At 40.8% G+C, this 26621-nt stretch overlaps 1 protein-coding gene across 5 annotated transcripts in view; it reads right to left on the bottom strand.

The window, feature by feature from the left end:
• Positions 1 to 26621, bottom strand: part of FRY (FRY microtubule binding protein) — a 541372-nt gene that overhangs the window by 403569 nt on the left and 111182 nt on the right. For 4 of the 5 annotated variants that reach the window (XM_045844742.1, XM_045844745.1, XM_045844744.1 and 1 more), the window contains exon 1: positions 8358 to 8642. In XM_045844742.1, coding sequence (XP_045700698.1) covers positions 8358 to 8562 — 205 coding nt within the window. In that variant the 5' untranslated portion in view covers positions 8563 to 8642. Of the gene's footprint in view, positions 1 to 8357; positions 8643 to 26621 lie in introns of those variants that run through there. The other variant, XM_045844752.1, reaches the window with a different exon arrangement.

Here is a 26621-nt window from a genome sequence, read left to right as displayed (position 1 = left end):
AGTTGCCACAGAAAATCCAATGCCCACATTGATGTGCCCTGCTCTTCCAGTGAGAAATTAAACACTGTGTATTGATGTCTTTGCCATCTTCAGTCCTTGCACAGTGTTTTTACACCCCAAAATTCAGCATTATATAATTTTGATGAATAGATGTCATCTCTCTCAAGGATATTTTCCATTTACCCTTGGGCACGTATTTTGATACTTCAAAACTAAGGAATGTTTTTTTAAATTGTACCTTTATTGCCCATAATAACCCTAAAAAGCCACCCAGTATTGATTATCCATGAGGATGACTTTAGTCTTTCTGAAGTATTGGGGTGGGAGAGAAGTGTGCTACCTGATAGCTGAGTAGTGCCACTGGTGCTTCTGACCTCAGGACGACGGTCCACACCACCATTTGGTCTCTCCACCTCTAAACACACTCTCAATGCCCAGCATGTTCAAGGGTGTGCCTGACAACCAGTTGTTCAGCACAAAACATGAACTCACGCCCCACTTAGGACGGCAAGGTTTTAAAATGGTGACTGAAAAATACTCTCACCACCTTGTGATGAGAGTTTTACATGTATGTCACCTAAAAATGGCTACCCATTTAATCTCATTTTGTAACCCCCATCCCCATATCTATATTTTTCTAGATTTTTTAAAAAAGGTGGAGGTATTCTAATTAAATTTTGAAGGCCAACATCCTTTACACAGTCTTAAAATATTTGAAGCAAAAGAATGTTAGGATATGGTCATTTCTTATGCAACTGAGTAACCAAATGGCCATTTCTCCCTAAATATTTGTTAAAAGTACATTATTTATATAGACACTTAAAATGTTTAAAAAGGATCACCAAAGTATATTGAGCAAACATAAAATTACGTATGTAATATTTCCTTAGTCTAGATATGAATACATATTAAGAGCATTTTTTTAAGCATGGGGCAGTGGGGAAGGGTATGGGATCTCTCAAATTGATAAAGCTATTACATTTAGTGTAGATCAACAAATGGAAATGAATTGTTTTTATATAGGAGTGGTGTAAGCCACTTTTATTAACTCCTGAATTCAGAACCCTGTATTTTTTTTTTATGACAGGAGAAAAGCCTGAAGTCGAGATATAAATCAGATGCCTTCTGCTTATGCTGAGCTCACTCTCAGTCTCTGTACAAAGGTAAAAATCCCTGCTTACAAATCATGCATATAAACATTACAGTATCAGCACTTTACATTTTTGTTTTCCTTCAAAGTAACTGGGTTACCACTGATATCCTTAAAGTTTGCTTTTGTTTCTTTTTAGAAAGCAAAGCAAGAACATCCCCCTGAATAAGCTTGTCCAATAAATAAATTTGATTATTTAAGTAAACAGGCTACCTCAATTTTTGTTGCATATTTTTTAGTAAGAAAAGCCATAAATGTTTTAAACCAATATGTTAAATGTTGAGCTTCAAAAGTTTTTGACTAACACTGCAAATATTTTAAAAAGATTAATTTTGAGTGAATTCATTTACAATTTCACATATCAGCTATTTTTCTTTTTTTTACTATTTATTTATTTGAGAGAGAGAGAAACATCAATTTGTTGCTCCACTTATTTATGCATTCACTCATTGACTGTTGCATGTGCCCTGACCAGGGACTGAACCTGCAACATTGGTGTCTTGGGGACACTCTAACCAACTGAGATTCCCAGCCAGAGCCCCTAAGCTATTCTTTAAAATCACCAGTGTAAACCAATTACCTTCCTATTCCAAGTTTTAGTTCAGAGAAAAGCTTAAGGGCTGAATTTCCAAAAGCAAGGCCTTCACAAGACAAAAGTAGGCAAAAATATTAAACAAATCAAGGCTGCAAGTTTATAAAGCATAGGCATTGATGCTTCTAGTAGCAAACAATTTTCAAAGGCTTTACATGACTACTCTCAAGTTTCATGATGCATGTTAAGAAAAATACATCGAAATTTACATTACAAAGAAAGTTTCCATGTCATCCTTATATATGAGAAAATTAAAATAAAATAGTCTTTCCTGGCATCTCATTACATAGAATTTACATTAGCAGAGGGTCTGCTTAGCAAAACTTTGGATAACTTTCCATTAGTGAAGATTTGCAAAGGCATCACAATTATACCCACTACCCACCCATTAAAAGAAAGTACTAAATTATGAAAATAAAACCTCTAATGCCACCAAAGACTAAGAGAACATAGTTAAATCTGGTCCATCATTTCATAGTCACACCTTATCTCATTTGAGTTTAACACAACCTGCAAAACTGGTTTGAGACATCAAGGGACTTACCCCAGGTTCTACTTTTAGTAAGATGGGGATCAGAACTTGAACCCCATTGTGAGAAAGCTACTCACTAGATGACATTCCTTGGTTGAAACCATTTCATGAGAGGAGAGGGTCCACGTCTTGCCTTCAAGCCTCCTTAACTTGGCCCCTGAGCATGGCTACTCTGGAAGTGGCCTAGGAACAACCAGGCTGGAATGGGGCCCGCAGAGTGGTTGTGACACCTTATCCTCACATATCTTCACCTTGCCTATTTCAGTACCTTGCAAGCACCTATCACATGCAAAGCCCTGTGGTGGGTGTTGTGGGAATCCCAGGTGTACGAAACATAGTTCCTGTCATCACAAAGTGGAACCACTAAGCCCATGCAGAGCCTGTGACAACTAAACACCATCCAAGAGGCTTTCTTGTCACAGCACATCTTTAAGGAGGCCCTGACGAAACTTTTCTACATCCCTGTAGGCCCATGCTGAAGCGACATCAATGCAGTCTTCAGCAGGGTTCTGGAATGAGAGAATTCTAACAGAGAACAGGACACTAGAGGAGATATGCTTAATTCCAGTGTCTCACTGTGCCTGTGACAAGTAGGTGCTCATTACTGCAAGTGGCAGCCCGAACCAAACTGTTGTCCCCACAGTCTCCTGGTCACCCTAAGGGAGGCCAGGATGCATCTAACTGCCATTGTTGTAATGACAACCTGTGTTTCCAATAAAAACCAACAAAAACCACAAAAAAAGCAGTTTCATTTAGAAATGTCTGCAATCTGCTTGACTATAAAAATAATAATTTTAAATAACATTTTTTAGATTGTGGATTTGAAAAAAATGCCTTGTGGAGAGAATTCAGTTAAAACGAGAATCACAGTTAACCTCCACGCTGTGTATCTGCCATGTGAGTTCTGGCCAGAGCCCCCTGCTCCTCCTGGCTCTGAGCAGCCTTCATCATGCCCATCCTCTGACTACACAGCAAAGAAGTCTGTGTGGCTGTCTGTTTCCTTGGAGCAGATGGCTCCTTGCTTTTCACAACAGATGACTGTAAAATCAGTAGAGTATTTTGAGAACTAGATTATTGAATACACAACTTGCTTGCTTAAGAGTGCTGAACGAACAGTCCAGTGTACCTGGGCACCTGAGCCCTGCTTTCTTCCAGATGCAGATGATGCTCATTGTCATCCAGTGTGCCCGTGACTATGGTGTATGTTAGGACTGCTTCTCTCTTTCCTTTGCTTTCTGTGACCGGGCTGAGCCCCCTGCTACGGAGCTGCTGCAAGCCTTTCAGGAGGAGGGGAAACCAGGCTGCTGCCCACTGCAGAGACCATTACTGTCACCACCAGGCCTGGGAGACCTGAGGCTGGAGCACTTCTACTGCACAGCTCAAACTAGAATTCAGTTGTTGAAATTTCTTTAATGGAATAAAAAGTGTTGGGTTTCGATGTTTATGTAAAAGTATGGTTTTTAAGTATATTGGTTATATTTTTAAGATTCATTATTGTCAGTATGGTGATCCTTCATTCCTGTATCCAAAAGGTATTTGAGTTGCACAACTGGCAAGCACTCTGACAGGAAAATTCCCATCAGCCTGGACCAGATGCTATCTTACCCTCTGCTCTCCACCAAGGTCTAGAATAGTTCCAGGCATATGGTATAATCCCAGCACACTTTTCAGTGAATGAACTGCACCGCGACAAGGGATACCTGCACTTTCCCCAGCAAGAGTGACAGTCTCTAACTTCCATCCAGCTCTTTCCTGGAGCTGCAATCAGATAGGCCCTCCAGGGTGGACACAACTGTACAGCAAATTAGTTAATAAACTACCAGATGTTGACTGAATACCTACTATGTGCCAATTCCCCCTCCTAGACAATGGGGCCTTTTTAGGACATATAAAATATACTCCATGTTTTCAAAAAGTTTCTATATAAACAAAAACTTAACAGTTGCACCGGGGTGACAAAGTGGCCACTGAATCCATGTACAACCTAAGGCAATTGAACACAATCCTAGGTAGGACTCTCTGTTACAGTTTTATGCAGCACTGAGGCCAAGGAGGTGCTGGCATAATAGAGAAAAAACTCCAAGAGGATGGAAGTGGAAGGCTGGGTGGCTGCAGAACTCAGAAGACTTGAATTGGGCCTTAAAGGTGAGGTAGAAAATGGAAGGGCACAATAGGAATGCAGGAGAGTGCGCGCATGTGTGTGTGACTGAGAATAGCACAAACAGAGTCTGGAAGAAGGCAGAGCATACAAGCTATGCCAAGAGTTAACTCATTTTGGCACAATCTGAGTAAATAATAAATATTTATTGAGCACATACTATGTGCCAGGTATTGTGACAGGTACTAGGGATACAATGGTTAACAAGACTGATACGGTCCCTGGTTCACCGGTTGGTGAGAGATACAGACAAACAGATAATTATAGTACAGTGTGATAAAGTCTGAGTGTTATGAGGAGGGCACAGAATGGACCTAGCCCCGATGTGGAGGTTAGAAAAACTTCCTAGAAGAAGGAATGTTGAGCTGATACCTAAAGCCAAGGTAGGAATTAGAGAGGTAAAGCTCTGCAGGCAGGGTATATAGCACCTCCCTAGAAGGGCACACATGTTGGGCCGTAGGGATCTGAAGCTGGCTGAGTTTATGAGGATGTGAGGGGAAGGTGTGCTAACAGATGGGGCTAGGGATGGAAGTGGTGGTAAATTATGCAGTCTCTTGTACTTTGCATTATACAGTCTGAACTTTATTCTAAGAACAGTGGTAACCACTGAAGAATTCTAAGTAAGGGAAGGAAGCAAAAAGTTTGCATTTTGGATGTGTAACTATCCTCAGGGTGCAATGTCCCTTAAAGGAAAAATGTGAGATAAGAACAGAAGGGTGATATGTAGCTGGATTCTTGAAGGTCTATTCCTAACACAGTTCAGGACAGAATGAATATTTCATGAATGAATGAGTGAGGGAGTAAATGAATGAACTGATTGACCAATCAGTCATTCAGCATGGGACTGAAAATATGAGATTTGAGGTGCAGGGTAAAGTTGTCTGTGTGCATGTGAGGGTCCAGACAAATGCATTTTGGAACACTGACATGTCCTCCAGACTCGAATCTCTTCAGACAAATCATAATGTTAGGTAGGAGAGATAGCAAACAAAGGTAGGGAGGAGGAGGGAGACATGTCTCACCCACTAACTCAGCTGTCCTGAGCTTGGTCTAGTAATCTTGCCAGGTGTTACAACATCATAGGAAATACCACGCTAACATGAGAGGAGGGCAGTGCCTGAAATTCTATGTATGGTTTCCACTATCTGGGAAAGAAGGCCTTTGAAAATGTGTTTTCGTCCCAAGGCCTGAAAGGCAGGAAAGGGCCCATAGTGCCCAAAGGTGTTAAATGCCCATTAACACCTTTGGGTATTCATGCCCCCACCCCCACAGAAAGTTGGCACCACCTTTCTCTGTCAATCAGTATGTAACTTTTTAAAAAATTTTTATTTATCTTTAGAGGGGAAGGGAAGGAGAGAGGGAGAGAAATATCAATGTATGGTTGCCTCTTGTGTGTCCCTTGCTGGGAACTGGCCTGCAACCCAGGCATCTGCCCTGACTGGGAATTGAACCTTGATCCTTTGGTTCTCAGGTCCGAGCTCAATCCACTGAACTACACCGGCCAGGGCTCAGTATGTAACTTCTTCACCCCTATCCTGCCAACTATGCAAGTCTTCAGAACAAAGGGCTCCCTCTTGGCTCGCTCTCTGGCTGCCTGGCCTCTGGCTATCCTTGCTCTTGCTACTTCTGCCCTTGTCTTTCTCCCTGACCTCAGCAAGGCCCATTCTCTCCCATGAGAACATATCACCAATAAATCCTGCTTGCATGCTAATATACTTGCTTATCTGTAATTCTTTACTGCATAGACAAGAAGAACCGAATGTCTGGGAGTTTCTCCTGCAACAGGAACAACAGATGACAATGGGGTGCAACACAACTGAGGGAAGCAGCTTCAGTGCTGTAGTGCAAAGAGCCAGGTCTGAGGCCTAGTTTTGTCAGTTATTAATTCTAAGTTGCAATTTAATTTCTCTGACCCTCAGGTCCAACTATATAGCAGTATAAAATGGGAAATGCTTCTCACAATCTACCCACATTTCTGCTCACAGTTGATGTTTAGGATTTGCAGCCCAGTAGCATTTCTAAGTCATCCATTATAAAAAGAAATTCATGCAACCTGCGTGACAATGGAGTCAGGCTTAGCTGAAGGAAGACATCAAGCAGCCTGTAGTACTCAAACTCTCGGCAGGTGGCTCACAAGTTTGTCAACTGGAGACCCTGGCAGAAAGACTGGGAGAAAGATGGTAAGAGCCATCTGTTGCTGTTCCCAAGGAAAGGACAGGGGGTCAGAAATAAGCAGAAATAAATAATGTGCTTGAAGGCAACAGGTGTCAATGAGGTGGCTTAGAAAACACACACAGCCATTTAGGGACACAGTCTAGACTAGAACTCAGCTCCCCTAAGTCCAATGCTCTTTTCACACTCCACCCTGTTACATTAATCATGACATTTCAAGATCTCAGAAAGTATAACCTGTGTGTGGTTCAAGTAACAGGTCTTCTCACAATTTTGTGACTGTAGCTTATAGCCCAGAGCTAGGTGATCTTGAAGAGAGGCCAAAATGGGAACTGTGGCTGGAGGAAGTGAAGTGTCCTGGAATTTGGTTGTTTGGAAAGGAGGGGAAGCCCTCATGAGGGCTGGGAGGAAGGTTTGGTGGTGGAGAAGAACAGGAAGAACCATACCTACATAGATCCAGACATATTAGCCCAAAGAACAAAGGGAGAGAAGAAAGCACAGCAGGTGAAGAACAGGGCTAGAAGAAGGTCCCTGAAGTACTAGGGAACCAGCTGGAAGGGCGATGCTTCCAGGCTTGCAGATCAAAGAGCACAGGCAGAAAGCAACTGTTTTGAGATACTTTAAACAGGTAAATATTCCCCCCTATAGCATTTTCCATATCACAGCAGCCCTTCCTTCTCCCCCAGCATATTCACACACGCACACACTCACACCACTGGCCCCTGCCAGTCTGGGCCTTGCTTTTTCCTGCAGGGGAGTTTGACATCAGGGCAACATTACCGAACCAAAAAGAAATTCATGAAACAACAGCTTCCTTAAGCAGTGTAATTTTCAGGTTGTGGCCTTGAGCCCCATATTTCTAAATCACCTCCCAGCTATTTTCTAAAGCAATGCAAAAACTCAGCTAACAGGGGAGTCAATACCATTTTTATGAAGTAAAGCCTAATTAAATTACTTTTTTCCTTTTCTACCACCATAGAATTAGCTCTCAGTAGTTGTTTCTAATCTGTCCTCCCTGAAGACTTTGATAAACCAATTAATCATAACAAAAAAGCCACTTTCAGTTTCTCCAGGAAATCCCCATGCAAATACTATTGAAATCAGGTTGACTAAATTAATATTCTTCAGTGATCCCTCGGGAAGAGCTCACTGTCACAGGCATCTTACACCATCTCCCCGTCTGAACCACCCAGGCAGGGACATCTAAATCAGACATCAGAGTCCCTTCATCCACATTAAAAGCAGTGAGGCCTCTGAGCTCTCCCGCATTTCACCATCCACATTGTTTGATTGAGCTCTTTTCTACCAAAGGTTTTAGGCGCCCATGCAAGACAGGAATTTGAAGCATGCATCCGAATATTTAATGGTGTTAATTTCTGGGGCACACAAACATCAGCTTCACTCAACAATCCAATAATCTTGCAAAATAAAGAAAAAATGCCAGAGAATGAAAGGCAGCAGGGACTTCTGAAAGACTGCAGGCAAAGCTGCTCCTGACAAGTAATGAAACAGCTGCTTATCCACAGACCCTTAAAGGTGTTAGGAAAATAAAAGACACGGGGCTGGGGGTGTTTCAGGGAGAAAAATCATTCTATTTTTTACATTCAAACATGTTGATTTGGCTACTTTAAACTCTGAAATGTGTCCCAAGTTAACTTTAAATGGAACACATCTAATGGTAACAAATAAAATACAAGCCTTGTATGTTTTTGTGTTTTTTTTAATTGGCAGGCATAAATGTAACAATTCCTACCTGGAAATATGGATGGTCTCTTTTTCGGGCGCCTCAGGTGAATGGGTTCCAAGTTTTTAATGTTTCTTTGAAGTCTTCCTCTAGCATCGTGCCCTAGTAGTAGTTCAGGTGGCAGACTACTCCGTCTTGATGACTTGTAATCATTTTGAGCTGACTGCAGCTTGTTCTTCGTTCTGGAATACAAATTGCTGTCATCAACTGCCATTGCAGGACCCACATTAGGGACGCTTAACAAAACCCCGCAAAGCCACAGCCAGCAGTGGCCAGGGTCATCTCCACCCAGGTTCAGACGTCCTCATGCTTTGCCACGCACTTGTTTGGGAAGCTCAAGGAGTTGATAGGCGTGGACTTAACAGGTGTAGAATTACTAAGTGGCCCCTCCTTTCAACACTGAATAGCACAGGGGAGGAGAGATGCAAAAATTCATTAGGGGAATGGAGCAGGTGTGGCCCTGTTTCCCTGCTCTGGCAGACACAGGACAGCGGGGCAATGGTTGCTGGGAGAAATTTCTGTTTTATTGATGCAGTGCCGTACAACAAACACAACTTGCTACTTAAGAATGAATACCTAAGAACGAATACCTATGCAAATTGTAGGTCTCATCCTTTGCTTCCAAACTCTTACAGATTTTAAAGTTTTCAAGGAACATTTTTTACACACCCTCATAACTTTTGTTCCAAACTACATACACAGAACACACATCCGTCCTCATTAAATTCCTTATTTGGCAGGCAGCCGACAGGAAGCTGGCTGGAGAGAAGAGATGGTGGGTGATGATCAGGAAGGAACCACTGGGCGGCGTCTGGCAGCAGTGCCGGGAACCGCACAGCCACACCCCCTCCATCCTGTGCAGTACCTGCCTGAGGGTGGCCAGCTGTCTGGCTACCAAGTCAGAGGTCTAGCAAACAAGCTGTGACCCTGACCATGATGCTGGCCTCCACTCAACAAACACAATGTGGATGTTGTTATCCTTGCCGGCTTCTGCCTGGCTTTCCACTCATAGGGCCATGGCTTTGGGGCTCTGAGAAAAACCAGCATTTATCACCTTGACTGGTTACATGTCTTCTTACTTTCTCTATTCCCTTACCTCTTGCTGTGTTTATGTAGAAATATTTCAGTCTTTTCTTAAACTGCGCAGAAATCTTAACCCATTTATCCTCTGCAGCCTTGCCCCAGGGCTACGTTCTCTTCCACCCAACCCCACCTACCCATGCCCCTCCCTCCCAACACACTCACAGAAGAGAAAGAAGACCTGCTTTTTCTCTTCTCAGTGCTTGGGATCAGTACATACAGAACATCATAAAGGATGTAGGGATTGGTTCAGAAAGCACTGTTTACTTTGGTTTCCTGGATCCCATGTAGGTTTTAGTGTTTGTTAAAATGTAGGGGTTAGGTTTCTTCACCTAATTAATGATACACTTCCATACCAAGAGAGTTTTCATTCTCTGTTCTCTTATTCTTCAGCATCAGGTCTTCAAACTACAACACATTTTCTCAAAAGTGTTTTTTAAACAAAATGTCCACATTATGGTTGCCATTATAATCCAACAATCATAATTACAACACAGCAATTGAATTTACATAATTAGATTATTGGGTTATCTTATTAATTCTGAGAAACACATTGTTTTTCTCACAGGACTTACCACTGTTTTATAAAATTGAAATGTACCCTAAGTTTCAAAACAAGTGGCCTGTACGAAACTTTTTTAAAGCCCACGAGACTGCTCAAATCTCCCTTAGCTTAATGAAAATACATTTTTTCTAGTAAAGAAATAAAAAGTATTTTTATAGTTTGAGATAATGATTTAATAATAGAAAAAAGTTCATAACTGGATTCTCAAAAACACTGTTTAAGTTTCAGATAGAAGGACACAAAATACAGCAGTAACAAGCAGAAGGAGGAGCTCTTTAGGAACTCTTTCCTATTTCCCAGTGTCACCCTGGGCCTAAACAATAGTGTATACGATAGAAAATGGCAGTGAGCAACACAGTGAGCAACAGGTACAGCTGCACAGAGTGCACAGGTGATTTTGTCCTTGTCTTCAGGAGACTGGCTGGAAGCACGGAGTGCAATATTTACGCATCTGGAATGCTTTATAATAACAGCCATCATTTATTGCATGTTTCATGCTGGCCAGATTCTGTGCTAAGCCTTTGACCTGCATTACCTCCTAACTCTTCCTAACCACCCTGTCCTAGAGGTCATGCTGAGGCACTGAGTCAAAACTCTAGAAATTGGGGGAGAAGGTCTGAAGACAAATTTACCTGACTCCAAGGCCCATGGTCAAGTCCATGCTTTAAATTATAACGCCATGCTGCATTGTTTTTTCAATATATTATATTGATTATGCTATTACAGATGTCTCAATTTTTACCCCTTTGCCCCCCTCCGCCCAGTCCACTCTTCCCTCCAGCAATCCCCCTCCTTAGTTCATGTCCATGGGTTGTGCATATAGATTCTTTGGCTTCTCCGTTTTCTATAGTATTCTTAACACCCCCCTGTCTATTTTGTACCTATCAGTTGTGATTCTTACTCCCTGCACCATTTCCCCCATTCTCTCCCCTCCCCTCCAGCTGATAACCCTCCAAATGATCTCCATAGCTGCAATTCTGTTCTTGTTCTGGTCATTTGTGCTTAGTTTATTTTTTTAGATTCAGTTGTTGATAGTTGTGAATTTGTTGCCATTTTTCATATGTTCATAGTTTTAATCTTTTTCTTTTTCTTAGATAAGTCCCTTTAACATTTCATATAAGGGCTTGGTGAAGATGAACTCCTTTAGCTTTATCCTGTCTGGGAAGCACTTTATCTCCCCTCTAAATGATAGCTTTGCTGGATAGAGTAATCTAGGTTATAGGTCCTTGCTTTTTATCACTTCAAATACTTCTCACCAGTCCCTTCTTGCCTGCAAAATTTCTTTTGAGAAATCAGCTGATCATCTATGGGAATTCCTTTGTAGGTAACTCTCTGCTTTTCTCTTGCTGCTTTTAAGACTTTATCTTTAACCTTTGGCATTTTAATTATGATGTATCTTGGTGTGGCCCTCTTTGGGTCCAACTCCTTGGGACTCTCTGTGCTTCCTAGACTTGTATGTCCACTTCCTTTGCCAAATTGGGGAAGTTTTTCATTATTTTTTCAAATAAGTTTTCAATGTCTTGCTCTTCCCATTCTCCTTCTGGAATTCTTATGATTTGGATGTTATCACATTTGGAGATGTTCCAAAGGCTTCTTATATATACTATCCTCATTTTTCTTGTTTCTTCTTGCTGTTCTGGTTGAATGTTTATTTCTTCCTTATGTTCCAAATTGTTAATTTGAATTCTAGCTTCCTCCCCTTCACTGTTGGTTTCCTATAGATTTTTCTTTATCTCACTTAGTGTAACCTCCATTTCTTCCTTTATGTTGTTGCTGTACTCAATGCATTCTTTTAGTATCCTGATCACCAGTATTTTGAACTCTGCACCTGAAAGGTTGGTTATCTCTGTTTTATTTAGGTCTTTTTCTGGGTTTTTGTTTTGTTCTTTTATTTTGGCTATATTTCTTTGTCCCTTCAATTTGGCAGCCTCCCTGGGTTTGTTTCTGTGTATTAGGTAGAGCTGTTTTAAATCCCTGTCTTAGTAGCATGGCCTGTTGTAGAAAAGGCACCCGTAAATTGTGTGAGGCAGAACCTTATGTAATCACCAGCATGGGGCAACCTGCTTCGCCACTTTGTTTGGGACTCTCTTCATGGGGGGAGGGCCTGGAGAGGGGACCGTGCCACTGCCTGGCTTCTGGAGGTTTTCCTGGCCCTTGCCCCATTTCCAGTCACTTTGCCCACTCCCTGCATGCAACTAGCACCCTTCCAGCTGTTCCCCTGGTTCTGAATCCCAGAGTGAGTGGATTTCTTACAATCTAAGACTGTGAGAGCCCTTTAGGCAGAATCTCTTGAAAATCCGGCAGTTTCTTTAGCTATCCCAACCCCCAATGGTTTTTATAGCCAGAAGTTATGGGGATTTATCTTCCTGGCACTGGAACCTTGGGGTGTGTGGTCTGGCCTGGGGCTGGGATCGCTAGCCCCTGAAGTACCCTTCCTGACTTTTATCCACCACATATGAATGTGGGACTGCCCATTCTGCCACCGTTGCCACCTCTCTGCATCACCCCACATCTCCTTGCCTCTTTGCCTGTATCTGCATCTCTGCCCCTCCTACCTGTATGGGTGAACGTGGCTTCTTTAAATCCTTGGTTGTCAGACTTCCATACAGTTTAATTTTCTGACAGTTCTGGGTATAATTTGTTTTGAGGTTTAGTTGTAATTCTCTCTGTGGTTGTGTGAGGACATGAAGCATGTCTGCCTATGCCTCCATCTTGACTGGGAGTCTACATTATTAAACATGTATAAAATCTAAAAGAAGTGGAAAAGTATTTCTCTATTTCCCTAGAACAATTACTGAGTTGAAGTAGATTCCTGTTGCATCATCAGTGGGACTGGGCAGTGGTCCCTCGACCCACCTCAAACTGCCCACATGACTGAGCTATCAGCAGGCCTATATGTGTTCATGGGTAGAAAGGGAGAAAAAGCAAAAGGAGAATTCAGATTTTTCTTTAATAATAAATTATCTGTGTTGAGGCTTTCATATTAAAATGCACTTAATTAAAGTATTACATTTTCCTGAGATTTAATTTTAATTAAGAAAAAAACCCTACCCTATTGTAGAGGTACCTTCAATCCCATGATCCTCTAAAAATTAAATGATGTAAGAGAGGGCTGGAGGGCTCCTGACATGCTCATTTTAATCCTTCTCCTGCTCAACTCATTCTCCTCTCATAGAGAATATAATCACATATTAATTTAGCTCATCAATACATTTCCTTAAAAAGAAAAGTGGGAATAACATGAACTTGCTATTATTATAATTGTAAGGCAATGAAAACAAAGAACAATATTTATTTAAAAGTAGTATTAAATCTGTGAATGTGAAAAAAGTAAACTTTCCTTTCAAAATATTTAAATTGGCAGGGAATATGAATGATAATCAACCACAGAAAATTTTGCTTGGTTTGATCTAAAAAAGAATATTCATAGATTGCAATGTTAGGTTTACCCAACCCTCTTTATAGTGACTGTCAAAAGTGGAATGTAATTTTTTTTCAGGCAGTCAAATGAATAATGATATTGGCCTGTGGCCTAAGAGGATTCCTTAAAACTGATAGCATAATTAAGTAATCTTAAATATGGAATTTATTTTCTATTACTATACTTTAAAAAAATCATTATTTTTAGAAGTCTCTATTCTTCTAAAAACTCAACATATTAATCTTTTTTAAATTAGTCTAATTCCTTTCCCTTCAAGAAGTTGCATATTTTATATTAACTGATATTACCATCTCATGAACAGTTTATTCTTTCTGGTGGTAAGACATTGTGTTCTTTTTCTTAGAATTTTCAAATATCCCATAGAGACACATTTCCTTATTTTGCAGCTATGATCTTGCTAATTTTGATAGTTTTTAAACACCATGACTGAATAAGTTTGCTTTTTGTGAGAAAGCTGCAGGTTTAAATTATACAATTTTACTACTGTGACCATCTTTCTCATTATCACCTTCTAAGAAATGAGTCACCAGGAAGATTTCAGCCTTGTTAGGATTCACCAAATGAGCTTCCAAATCTCAATTTGACTCTACTGTACTGAAAAGCCTGAAAATATATGTTTTTAAAATTTTGAACTTTATTCAGTTTTTTTTTTAAAAACCAACTTTTAAAAAGATTTTTAAAAAGATTTTATTTATTTATTTTTAGAGAGGGAAGGGAGGGAGAAAGAGAGAGAGAGAGAAACATCAATGTGTGGTTGCTGGGGGCCGTGGCCTGCAACCCAGGCATGTGCCCTGACTGGGAATCGAACCTGCAACACTTTGGTTCGCAGCCCGTGCTCAATCCACTGAGGTACACCAGCCAGGGCTCTTTATTCAGTTTTTTAAACAGTTTGACACCAGGAAAAAAATTATTATGTAGAATGTAAGAAGATGGATATCACTATGTCAAGCTGCTCTATTGGTATATACCTCTAGAGGTCACCTGCTGCCTCTCCTTGCCAGCACATCTTTGTGTGGGGTTGGAAACACCTGCTATGTTACCTCAGGTGTAGTTCCTAAAACTACAACAAAGATTTTCAGAACTTATCTCATTGGCTCTCGATAGCTAATAACAATAATGACTGGCCTTTCCCATTAAAATTCTCTGCTCCTTTGGCTTCTGTGATATATACTATTATCTCCTGTTTTTTCTCCTATGTCTCAGGTCCCTTCTGCTCAAATTCTTCAGGTGCTCCTTATAAGCATATCTCTCTTTCCTCCTTTCTTCGCTTCTCTTTGGTAAGCCCATTTATTGAGCATCTACTATGTGTCTGGCACCATGCTAAGTCCAAGCAAGGTCTCTGCTCTCAAGAACCTATCCATTAGAAAGAAGCAGATCTATAACAAACTAGTTATTGCTACACAGAGTGACTTATCTATGTAGAGGTGACACAAAAACGCTCCTTGGTCAACTCTTCCCAATGGAGATGGGGATGAGAAAAAAGAACTTGCTTCAGAGGAAAGAAGCAAATTCAAAATGCAAATGAGGCAAGATATGACATAACACCAGTGTCCATAACATGACAAGGACAGCAGTCCTGTAGCCCACCAAGTGTTACATCATGTGAAAGTACAGACATTAGAGAAATAAGATCGAGCCATCTTGGAAACAGGACTGAAGGAAAAACTATAAATTGGCATTATTCTCTATTTTGTTAAACAACATCACAATTAAACATACAGAAGACACTTATTTAAAAAATCCCTATTAAAAACTGGCTCCAACCTTTCAAACAATTTGATAATTTCTAACAAAATGTAAAAACACATTTTAAAAATCTGACTCCAGTAAGTAACTCTTCTCTTGAATCACCTTTATTTATCCCAGAATCTGTGATACAGAGATTTGTTGAAGCAGACATTATCTTAAAAAAAAAAAAGAAAAACTTTAGAACCAGATCTTAATGGCTTGAAATTCAACTTCATTTACATTCACATTCTTCCTTGTTGAATTTTGCAAGTTTGAGCAGAATGCCCGTAGTATAACTGCCTGGCGTTTTCTCAAATTCAGGTGGGGTTTAAGGACACATTTTTCTGGGCTTGCCATGGAGCATTCTGATGAGAGGGTTCAATATAAGTAAATCTCCCTGTCTATACTACTGTTGACACACTCACACGGTCCATGTGAGGAAGGATGGATTGTCCTTGTTGTTATTCTGTTTAAGGGACTGAACTGAAAATTACATTCATAAGAGAATTAAAGCTTTTGAAAATTTGGCCCAAATACTAGACAGTATAATCTCAGAAATGTGATGGCCAAAACCAGGTTGTCAAGTGACTGGCTTAACTGAGATGGCACTCATCAGTCATTCTCACCTATGTTTGCAACTTTCACCTGCATGTCAGTGATGGCTAAGTCTAAGCTGCATCCCAAACTTCTTCACAGGGTTCTAGATCTGTATATTCAATTGCACACCAAACATTTCTGGTGGGAACTCAGCAAGAACAAAACCAACTCACCAAACCTGTAGCTCCTGAAAGTTCTGATCATTGTAGTGATACAATGGCATCACCATTTACCCTGTGACTCAAGCTGTAGCCCTTGGAGTTACTCTGCCCGAATGATGTCATGCTTACCCCTCATACATATTTTCATCTGTGTTGTCACGTGTACCTCTGCTGACACTGTCCAGTGGCAGCATCTATTATCTCTTCTCTGAGGTTTTGCTTTAGACTCCCAGTAGATCTGGCCATTTCTCATCTCAGTTTCTCAAGCATTCCTCACGGCATCCTCTTCATTTTTAATCTTAGTAAATTACCACTGGTTAACCCATTTCCCTCTTTAAAATACTGTTAAGAATTGGACAGAACACCTCTGATTTACTGAGCAGTCCAGGAAATCATAAGACTAGTTCTCATCTTGATACAAACACCAGGCATCTATTAATGCAACATAAGATTTCTTTAGCTTTTGTAGCAGCTATATTTCCTTAGTGTTTAGTAGTTTGACCAACCAAAGCCCCAAACTTTAACACAGGCATTGCTATGGTCTTCCCAACCCTGGACCTGGACAACTAAGTTTTGGAAATGCACCAGAGATCTTTTATGGGGCCTCCATGAGATTTCACTTTGTTGGTTTTGGCTCTTAGATCCAGCCTTTGCTTTCTCCCACATGATTGGAACTCTTTTTGGGATGGGAGCAGAAAGCAGAGTATTCAGAAGCTTCTTTTGATCTTTTTTATTCAAAAAAGTTTTCTTGACCTAAAAATCTAAGTTCATAAATTTTGTATTTAGACAAACAAATAAAAATCATTGTACACTGGGACTACGCTATTTATTGTCCTGATGTCTTGACTTTCTGACCTAAAAAATAAAGGAATAATTATTGCTTCTTTTACCAATTAATTGTGTGAATCAAGTAAGTAATAGTTATGTCCTAAGGTGGACAGTTATATCCTACTTTGTACATAACATATACTTTGGTGAAAATTTATTTGTATTCACATAAATGCCAGGAAGTATTATTCTGGCAAATGAAGTAGTTAACTTTATCATTATAATGCCACTTTAATAAAATGTATCTGGAAGAGAACTTCTGGCCAAGATGGAGGCATAGGTAGACACACTGTGCCTCCTCCCACAACCAAATTAAGAACAACGAAAAATTAGAAACAAAAAAAAAATAACCAGAACTGACAGAAAATTGAACTGTACAGAAGTCCAACAACCAAGGAGTTAGACACATTCATCAAGTCTGGTAGGAGGGGTGGAGTTGGGCAGCAGGTAGAGTCGGGCATCAGGCAGAGAGGGGTCGCGGCAAAAAACAAACAAACAAAAAACTGGTGGCTTGTGGACCCCGGAACACAGGTAGTGGCTGGTAGACCCAGTGAGGCCCGAAGGGCAGCTGCTTGACAGAGCGGTTCAACATTCCTACACAGACAAACCAGGCGAAGCTGGGGAGCGAGACAGACCGAGCAGCCCAGGGTCCCAGCACCAGGAAATAAAGCCTAAAAGCACTGATTGAAAACACTTGTGGGGGTTGAGGTGCTGGGAGAAACTCCCAGCCTCACAGGAGAGTTCATTGGAGAGACCCACAGGGTCCTAGAATATACACAAGCTCACCCACCTGGGAATCAGCACCAGAAGGGCCCAATTTGCCTGTGGGAAGTGACAGAAGAGACTGAAGTCTGACAGAGAGCAGAACAAGCACCATTGTTCCCTCTTGGACCTCACCCCCACATACAGCATCACAACCCAGTGCTGGGCTGACCAGCCCTGGTGAACACCTAAGGCTCTGCCCCTCATACATAACAGGCATGACAACACACACACAAAAAACAAAATGGCCGAAACGGAAGAACAGATCAAAACTACACAGCAAATACTTTTAAGTGACAAAGGGATAGCCAACCTATCAGATGCACAGTTCAAAGCACTGGTGATCAGGATGCTCACAGAAAAGAATGGTTGATTTTGGTCACTAATTACATGGAAAAAATGAAGGCTACGCTAGACAAAATGAAAGAAAACACACAGGGAACCAATAGTGATGGAAAGAAAACTGGGACTCAAATCAATGGAGTGGACCAGAAGGAAGAAAGAAACAATCAAACAGAAAAGAATGAAGAAACAAGAATTCAAAAAAATGATGAGAGGTTTAGGAACCTCCAGGACATCTTGAAATGTTCCAACATCCGAATTATAGGGGTACCAGAAGGAGAAGAGGAAGGGGCGACAAATGGAAAATTTATTTGAACAAATAATAAAGGAGAACTTCTCCAATCTGGCAAAGGAAATAGACTTCCAGGAAGTCCAGGAAGCTCAGAGAGTCCCAAACAAGTGGGACCCAAGGAGGAACTCACCAAGGCACATCATAATTACATTACCCAAGATTAAAGAGAATGAGAGAATCCTAGAAGCAGCAAGAGAAAATGAGACAGTTATCTACAAAGGAGTTCCCATAAGACTGTCAGCTGATTTCTCAAAAGAGACCTTACAGGCAAGAAGGGGCTGGAAAGCAGTATTCCAAGTCATGAAAGGCAAGGACCTACATCCAAGATTATCCAGCAAAGCTTTCATTTAGAATGGAAGGGCAGATAAAGTGCTTCTCAGATAAGGTCAAGTTAAAGGAGTTCCTCATCACCAAGCCCTTATTTTTTTAATTTATATTTTAAATTATATTTTAATGATTATGCCATTACAGTTATCCTAATTTTCCCCATTTGTCCCCTCTACCCAGCACCCCTCTCCCTCAGGCAATCCCCCCACCACTGTTCAGGTCCATGGGTAATGCATGTAAGTTCTCTGGCTACTCCCTTTCCTATACTGTACTTACATGCCCATGGCTATTCTGTAACTACCCACTTGCACTTCTTTTTTAAAAAATATATTTTATTGATTATGCTATCTGTTGTCCCATTTCCTCCTCTTCACTCCCCTGCCCCTGCACACCCCCCCACACATTCCCCCCATTTAGTTCATGTCCATGTGTCATAAGTTCTTTAGCTTCTACATTTCCCATACTATTCTAGCCCTCCCTCTGTGTATTTTCTATCTACCATCTATGCTACTTATTCTCTGTACCTTTTCCACCTCTCTCCTCCCACTCTCCTGTTGCTATCCCTCCATGTGATCTCCATTTCTGTGGTTCTCTTCCTGTTCTAGTTGTTTGCCTAGTTTGCTTTTGTTTTAGGTGTGGTTGTTAATAACTGTGAGATGCTGTCTTTTTACTGTTCATATTTTTTAATCATCTTTTTCTTAGATAAGTCCCTTTAACATTTCATATAATAAGGGCTTGGTGATGAGGAACTCCTTTAACTTGACCTTATCTGAGAAGCACTTTATCTGCCCTTCCATTCTAAATGAAAGCTTTGCTGGATAATCTTGGATGTAGGTCCTTGCCTTTCATGACTTGGAATACTGCTTTCCAGCCCCTTCTTGCCTGTAAGGTCTCTTTTTGAGAAATCAGCTGACAGTCTTATGGGAACTCCTTTGTAGGTAACTGTCTCATTTTCTCTTGCTGCTTCTAGGATTCTCTCATTCTCTTTAATCTTGGGTAATGTAATTATGATGTGCCTTGGTGAGTTCCTCCTTGGGTCCCACTTGTTTGGGACTCTCTGAGCTTCCTGGACTTCCTGGAAGTCTATTTCCTTTGCCAGATTGGAGAAGTTCTCCTTTATTATTTGTTCAAATAAATTTTCCATTTGTCGCCCTTCCTCTTCTCCTTCTGGTACCCCTATAATTCGGATGTTGGAACATTTCAAGATGTCCTGGAGGTTCCTAAACCTCTCATCATTTTTTTGAATTCTTGTTTCTTCATTCTTTTCTGTTTGATTGTTTCTTTCTTCCTTCTGGTCCACTCCATTGATTTGAGTCCCAGTTTTCTTTCCATCACTATTGGTTCCCTGTGTGTTTTCTTTCATTTTGTCTAGCGTAGCCTTCATTTTTTCCATGTAATTAGTGACCAAAATCAACCATTCTTTTCTGTGAGCATCCTGATCACCAGTGCTTTGAACTGTGCATCTGATAGGTTGGCTATCCCTTTGTCACTTAAAAGTATTTGCTGTGTAGTTTTGATCTGTTCTTCCGTTTCGGCCATTTTGTTTTTGTGTGTGTGTTGTCATGCCTGTTATGTATGAGGGGCAGAGCCTTAGGTGTTCACCAGGGCTGGTCAGCCCAGCACTGGGTTGTGATGCTGTATGTGGGGGTGAGGTCCAAGAGGGAACAATGGTGCTTGCTCTGCTCTCTGTCAGACTTCAGTCTCTTCTGTCACTTCCCACAGGCAAATTGGGCCCTTCTGGTGCTGATTCCCAGGTGGGTGAGCTTGTGTATATTCTAGGACCCTGTGGGTCTCTCCAATGAACTCTCCTGTGAGGCTGGGAGTTTCTCCCAGCACCTCAACCCCCACAAGTGTTTTCAATCAGTGCTTTTAGGCTTTATTTCCTGGTGCTGGGACCCTGGGCTGCTCGGTCTGTCTCGCTGCCCATTTTCACCTGGTTTATCTGCATGTGAATGTGTGAGTGCAGAAAGCCAGCTGCCTTTCTCGCCTCACTGCATCTGCTCACTGCCTCCCTACGCCCACGCACAGGGTCTGCTGGCCACCACTTTTTCCTGCTGTGAACCCTTTCCACTGGCTGCTGACTCCACCCCTTTTACCAGTCTAGATGAATGGTTGTAGGGACTTCCATACAGTTCAATTTTCTGCTTGTTCTGGTTTATTTTTGTTTCTAAATTTTTGTTGTCCTTAATTTTGGTTGTGCAAGGAGGTACAGTATGTCCACCTATGCCTCCATCTTGGCCGAAAGTGAAGCCCTTATTATATGAAATGTTAAAGGGACTTATCTAAGAAAAAGACGATAAAAAACATGTATAGTAAAATGACAGCAGACTCACAATTATTAACACCTAAAGCAACCACACCTAAAGCAAAACCAAAAACAAACTAAGCAAACAACAAGAACAGGAACAGAACCACAGAAATGGAGATCACATAGAGGGTTAGAAACAGGGGAGTGGGCGGAGGAGAGAGGGGGAAAAGGTACAGAGAGTAAGTAGCATAGATGGTAGGTGGAAAGTAGACAAGGGGAGGGCAAGAATAGTATGGGAAATGTAGAAGCTAAAGAACTTATGACACATGGACATGGACTAAAGGGGGGGAATGTGGGTGGGAGGGGGCATGCAGGGTGGAGGGGAATGAAGGAGGAATATGGGACAACTGTAATAGCATAATCAATAAAATAAAATAAAATTTTTAAAAATAAAAAAATGTATGTGATTAGAGGGTGTATTCTTGACAACACTCAACAAAGAATCAATGGAGACTTCCTAAACCTAATAAAGTACATCTATGAAAAAACTACTATCATACTTAATGATAAAAGACTGAGTTCTTTCCCTCTAAGGTTGAGAACAAGGCAAAAATGTCTGCTCTCACTACTACTGTTCACGCTTATACTGGATGTTCTAGCCAGTGAAATTTGGCAAAAAAAAAAAACAAAAACAAAAACAAATAAAATACATCCAAATTGTAAAGGAAGATAAAAAAACTCTATTTGCAGATAACATGACTGTCTATGTAGTAAATGTAACACAAGAGTTGTAAGAATTAATAAATGAGTTCAGCAAGGAATACTATGTGGCTATAAAAAAAGAAGCCTTTAACCCTTTTGACAGCACCGATGGACCTGGAGATTATTATGCCAAGTGAAATAAGCCAGTCAGAGAAAGACAAATACCAAATGATCTCACTTATATGTGGAATCTAATGAGCAAAATAAACTTACCAACAAAATAGAACCAGAGGTGCGGATACATGGAATAGACTGACAGATCTCAGAGGGGAGGATGTTGAGGCGATAGTATAAAAGAAAGTGAAGAGATTAGCCAAAAACCTATATGTATAGCCTCACCCTCTGTCCATAGCCTCTATGGACATAGAAAATAGTGTGGTGAAGACCAGAGGAGGAAGGGGTTCGGGCTGGGTGGAGGTGGGCAAAGGTATGGAGAGAGGACATCTGTGATAGTGTCAACAACAAAAAAAAGCCTGGTCTAATTGAAGGAGAACTCTGTATCCCAAAATAACATATTCTCAATTGCATTTAGAGTAGCAAAAAAATGAACATGTACCACAAAACAAATCTCCAAATACCAATTTGTTTCATAGTGTCTTGCTATATGAAATATTCTCTTATCACTACCCAGTGAAACTGGAAATCAATATAAAAATAACAAAAAAAGTTGTCTGTCAATCCACTGCTGATAATAGTGATTTATTGTGCATTCCCCCATCATGTCCTAGGCTAAGCATTTTTCATGCAGTAAAATTGTTTACCCTCATGAGTGTGATGCTACCATTATACCCATTTTAAACCAAGCTTCTTTTTTGCCACATCCTTATTTCTGGGCATTTTCTATGAACAGCAAAAGGCAACTGAATCAAATGAGGGCTATCGAAAAGTATCCTTCCATTATCTCCATTCTTAGGTGGTGACCAGAGCCACCATTTTCTTTCCTCTGCCCAGAAATTAAATTCCAACTCCAGATTCCAGACACCTGTGTTTTACCCAAGATTTTAGAATGTGCCCTGTTTGTTTACTCACTATTGATTCCCGGACTGCTTTCAGGAAACTTTACCAAGATTTGGGACCATCTTCTTTGGTAAGGTGGGTCTTAATTCTCCACTTCAGTTCTCTTAGGTTCCCCCATCATCTCAGAAAAGTCTATCTATCTAGCCATCTATTCTTGTTTATTTTTAATCACTTTCTAGATAAAGAAGTTATTTATTTTATATCATATTCTAGAAGCTTGTATGGGTCAAAGTATCAGAAATAAAACTTCTTATATCAAAGCAACATCTTCCTATTCCCCATACTGTACATTTACTAATTTATGATAAATAGCTGAGAGATGGGATTTAAGAAAACCCTGGAAGCAGATCTATTTTTGGTTTGTTGCACAAAATCCCAGCTTCTTGCTGGTTATATTAATACTATTAGTAATTACAGTTTAAAGGAAGACAAATATTTTCATAGTAGCTAAATTGCAAAAGAATTCTGTATTTCTTCAGATTCTTGCTTTTTAACTCGATTGCAAAGGAAATATATGTTTGTTACAGAGTACTGGGAAACCACTAAAAAGTAAATAAAAGGAAGCTGAAAAAAACTGTGTAACCTCACCAGTCAAGACAATCACTGCTAACATTTTGGCACAGGTGGTTCCAGATTTTTGGCTTTGTCCTGCTACCCACCACCCATGCAGATTCAATCTCATAGCTGGCTCACAGCGCATGAATCCATCCAGGGAACAGTGCCACGTGCTTGGAGGTGCTTGCAAAGAGCCAATACTATTTAACTCTATTTAACCAGCATTTTCCAAACTTAGTTGAAAACAGAAGTTTCTTTCCCCCTTTTTTTCCATGTAACAACTATTAGTAACCTTTAGCCCTGATGTTCTACAAAACAAAGTTTGGAAAATGCTGTCTTAATCCAAAGCCATTTGTTAATGGCCTCTTTGGTGTCTGCAGCAGACCATGGTGGGAGAAACCGAACAGGTCTGTGATGTGCCTTCAAGTCCAACTCACTGAGCTCCAGGTCCCCCTCCCCTACAAGTAGGATAGGATTCAGTGCTATGTGATTAGTAGAAAATATACTACCTTTACATATGCTAATGAAGGTGGACCAGAGAAAAGTAATTTCAAATAATTCATGTTTGGCTGAGGGGTTAAATACAAGCCAAATGAATTATCTTTATAATTAAAACTTGTATGGTCAACTAATGAAATACATTTTTACTTCTCCAGCATGCCCCAACTGTTGGGAGGGGGCAAGTGAAGTTAAAATATAATTTCTATTTTCCTACAGATTGTACTCAAAGTATATGGAAAATAACTGGGAGTCAACAATGTTCTCACTCGGTCAGTAATCCCTCTGCTCTACACAAACCTGTATTTTTCTTGTTGCTGAACAAGTTTCTCCACTAAGGATCAGCTCTCGCACCACCTTCATGAAATGCTATCCTATCACAGAGGTCAGTGTTTTTCCATCCATGGTTTCTTGTGATTTCATTTTGGTCTTTATAGAGATGTACAAGTTTGATGAGTAACTTAATAAAAATCATTTTGTGGTTTTCCACTTTTCCATAATAATTCCTCTGAAATTCTCAAACGATAAACCACTACCTTTGTCAGACCTTTATTTTTACTTATTATTGATCTGAAAGGCCAGTATGTCACTGTGGTGCTTCTAAATTCCCTCTCCATACTAAAAGAGAATTCTTATTAAGTTTATATTAATGAAACAGTTGAGGATTTTGGAAAATTTTAGAGTTTTGGAGAAACTATCATGGAATTCTCAGTGTAATACGGACTTGAAAATATATTTACCAACTGTTACTGATGTTAGTTCTTCTGCCATTCCAGGAGAGGAATGGTAAGAAATAGAATTCTTTAAACCCCTTAATACCAGAGTCCCTATATTGTTTAGTTGTCATTTTGAAAGGTAATATATATCACATGTATCCGAAGCTTCTTTTCCTTAGAAAACATCTTCAATTTCACTTTCACTTTGAGACATCAATACGACTTTAATGAATATCTAAATGTAAAAATAAGAAGTATTTTGTACAGTTGCATATTTACTAGAGAGAAATGAAAGACTGAGGAAACACATTTTGTTAGGGTGAGTGCAGTGAGAATGTATTAATGGTGACTTTGGTACTACACATATGAAAGGCTCTCTGGTGACTTTTTGTGAACGGTTTTTCTTCCAAACCAAAAAAGTTAGTCATTTGAAACTTCCCATATCCTGTAGCTGTCAAATATTCTTCTTCCTTGACACAGATTCAAAGCTGTAATTTTCTACATGCACTGTTTTTTTTTTTGAGAAGGTATGTGTTTTTTGGCTTATGTTGTTTTGTCTACATTCCTTGCAAAACATCTCTTCTGATGCAATGATTCATAGAATATTTATTATTTTACTAACCCTTAGTCAGGGAGAGGAACAGTATGTATATACATTTACTTATGTCTATTCATCTAGAACTTTATCTCATATGTCTAAGCAATCTGGGGTTTTTAGATAAGTACTGTTAATTGAGGGATATTTAATCAATCTGTGTTCTCATTCTCAAACACTGGCTATGTATTTCTCATTTACTTCTAATTCTCAAATTGATGCTATCATCTCAGATTTGGGCCCTTAAGTTCAACCACCTGATGGGTATAGTCACCCAAAATTCAACAGATCCAGAACTGAGATCACCATGATCTCAAAATTGCTACTCCTCCTGCATTTCCTTGGCTGTCACAGGTGGGCACAGGTAACCAGGTTCTTGGTGATTGGGACAAAGAATTGAACTGAACACCCAGAGTTTATAGCTGTGAACATGGGAGCAGGCCAACTCCAAGCAGAGACTGACCTCATGGGCTGGGACTCTACAGAGTCCCAACAGAGGGACTCTATTCTTCAAGGGCGGATCCTTCCTGGCTAGTTTTGGTGGGCTTTTACTGAGCATGTACAAATAGTTGTATTACTTTAAAACTACTGCACATGTGGTCTCCCATGATTTTCCCTGATTGGCTGCTAGGGAAGAGGGTCCCACAATGTCACCCCCCTTTTCCTAGGGTCCCCCTGTACTAGGTTCACCTTTCCCTTCACCAGACTCTCCATGTTAGAGATTGGTGAAAAGGAAAGGCATTATTTATTCACGTTATACAGACTTAAGAGTAATGACTTAGTGTGTTCATCAAAATCCCAAAGTCCCTTAAAACACCCACAAACACACACAGTCCTTCCTTCCCCCCTTTGTCTAGTCTGGGGTACCGTATCTCAGGAAAAGAAATAGAAGCCCCTGGTTTGCTCAGGCAGCCCCCAGTTCTTCCCAGTAATCTGTGCTCGGCTGGTAGGCCTCCCTCGGTTCCCGGCACCATCAGCTGTGTCACTGGGATCTCTGCTAAAGCTGGGTGGTGGTTTCCCCCTACTAAATGAGCTGCGGGAATTCCCACTCTGGCAAAACCGAGTGGTTCTCTCTTATATTGCCACAGCTGCACTGCCATAGCCACATGGTTCTCTCTCCGCAAAGGCTGCGAGGAGGGGGGTCACTGCTCTGCCAAAGCTGAGTGGCAGTTCTCTGCTAAAGCCACATGGTGATTCTCTCTCACAGGGCTGCAGGAGTCCCCACTCTGCTAAAGACCGAGTGGTTCTCTCTGCAGAATGGACGAGAAAGTCCCCACTCTGGCAAAGCCACGTGGTTCTCCCTCTTCAATGGCTGCCAAATTGAGTTTAAATCCCCGCGCCAATCCTCCTCTACAGCCCCATTTCCAACTCCTCCCACAATCACCTACACTTGCCAGCACTCCCATATCCTTCCAGCTTTACTGGGCTGCCATAGTGAGTCTGGGCAGGGGTGACCCCATGTCACGGAGCCAATCTTCTCCAAGCTTCCACGCTGGTGCTGTAACTCGGGGGACCTGCCCCCCAGTTACATCTTGCAGGGGCAATTACTTACCTTCCTTGGGTTTAGAGCTTGGCCACAGCTCTTTAACATATCTATGCAACCAGTTAAAGGTTATAGATATGTTAAAAGACTACTCCAGAAGTTAGCTGCAAAGCTGTTGCTATGCAAAACAGTTCTCAATGGCCCTGACCCTGTGTCCCTTCCCCCAACTCACACCAGTGGGAGAAGACATGAGGACATCCTAATATTTCCTGAAC

This window comes from Phyllostomus hastatus, unplaced genomic scaffold (assembly GCF_019186645.2).
Source record: "Phyllostomus hastatus isolate PE091 unplaced genomic scaffold, TTU_PhHast_1.1 phas_contig_41, whole genome shotgun sequence".
Lineage (NCBI taxonomy): Eukaryota > Metazoa > Chordata > Mammalia > Chiroptera > Phyllostomidae > Phyllostomus > Phyllostomus hastatus.
This window is presented reverse-complemented; position numbering and strand designations above follow the sequence as displayed.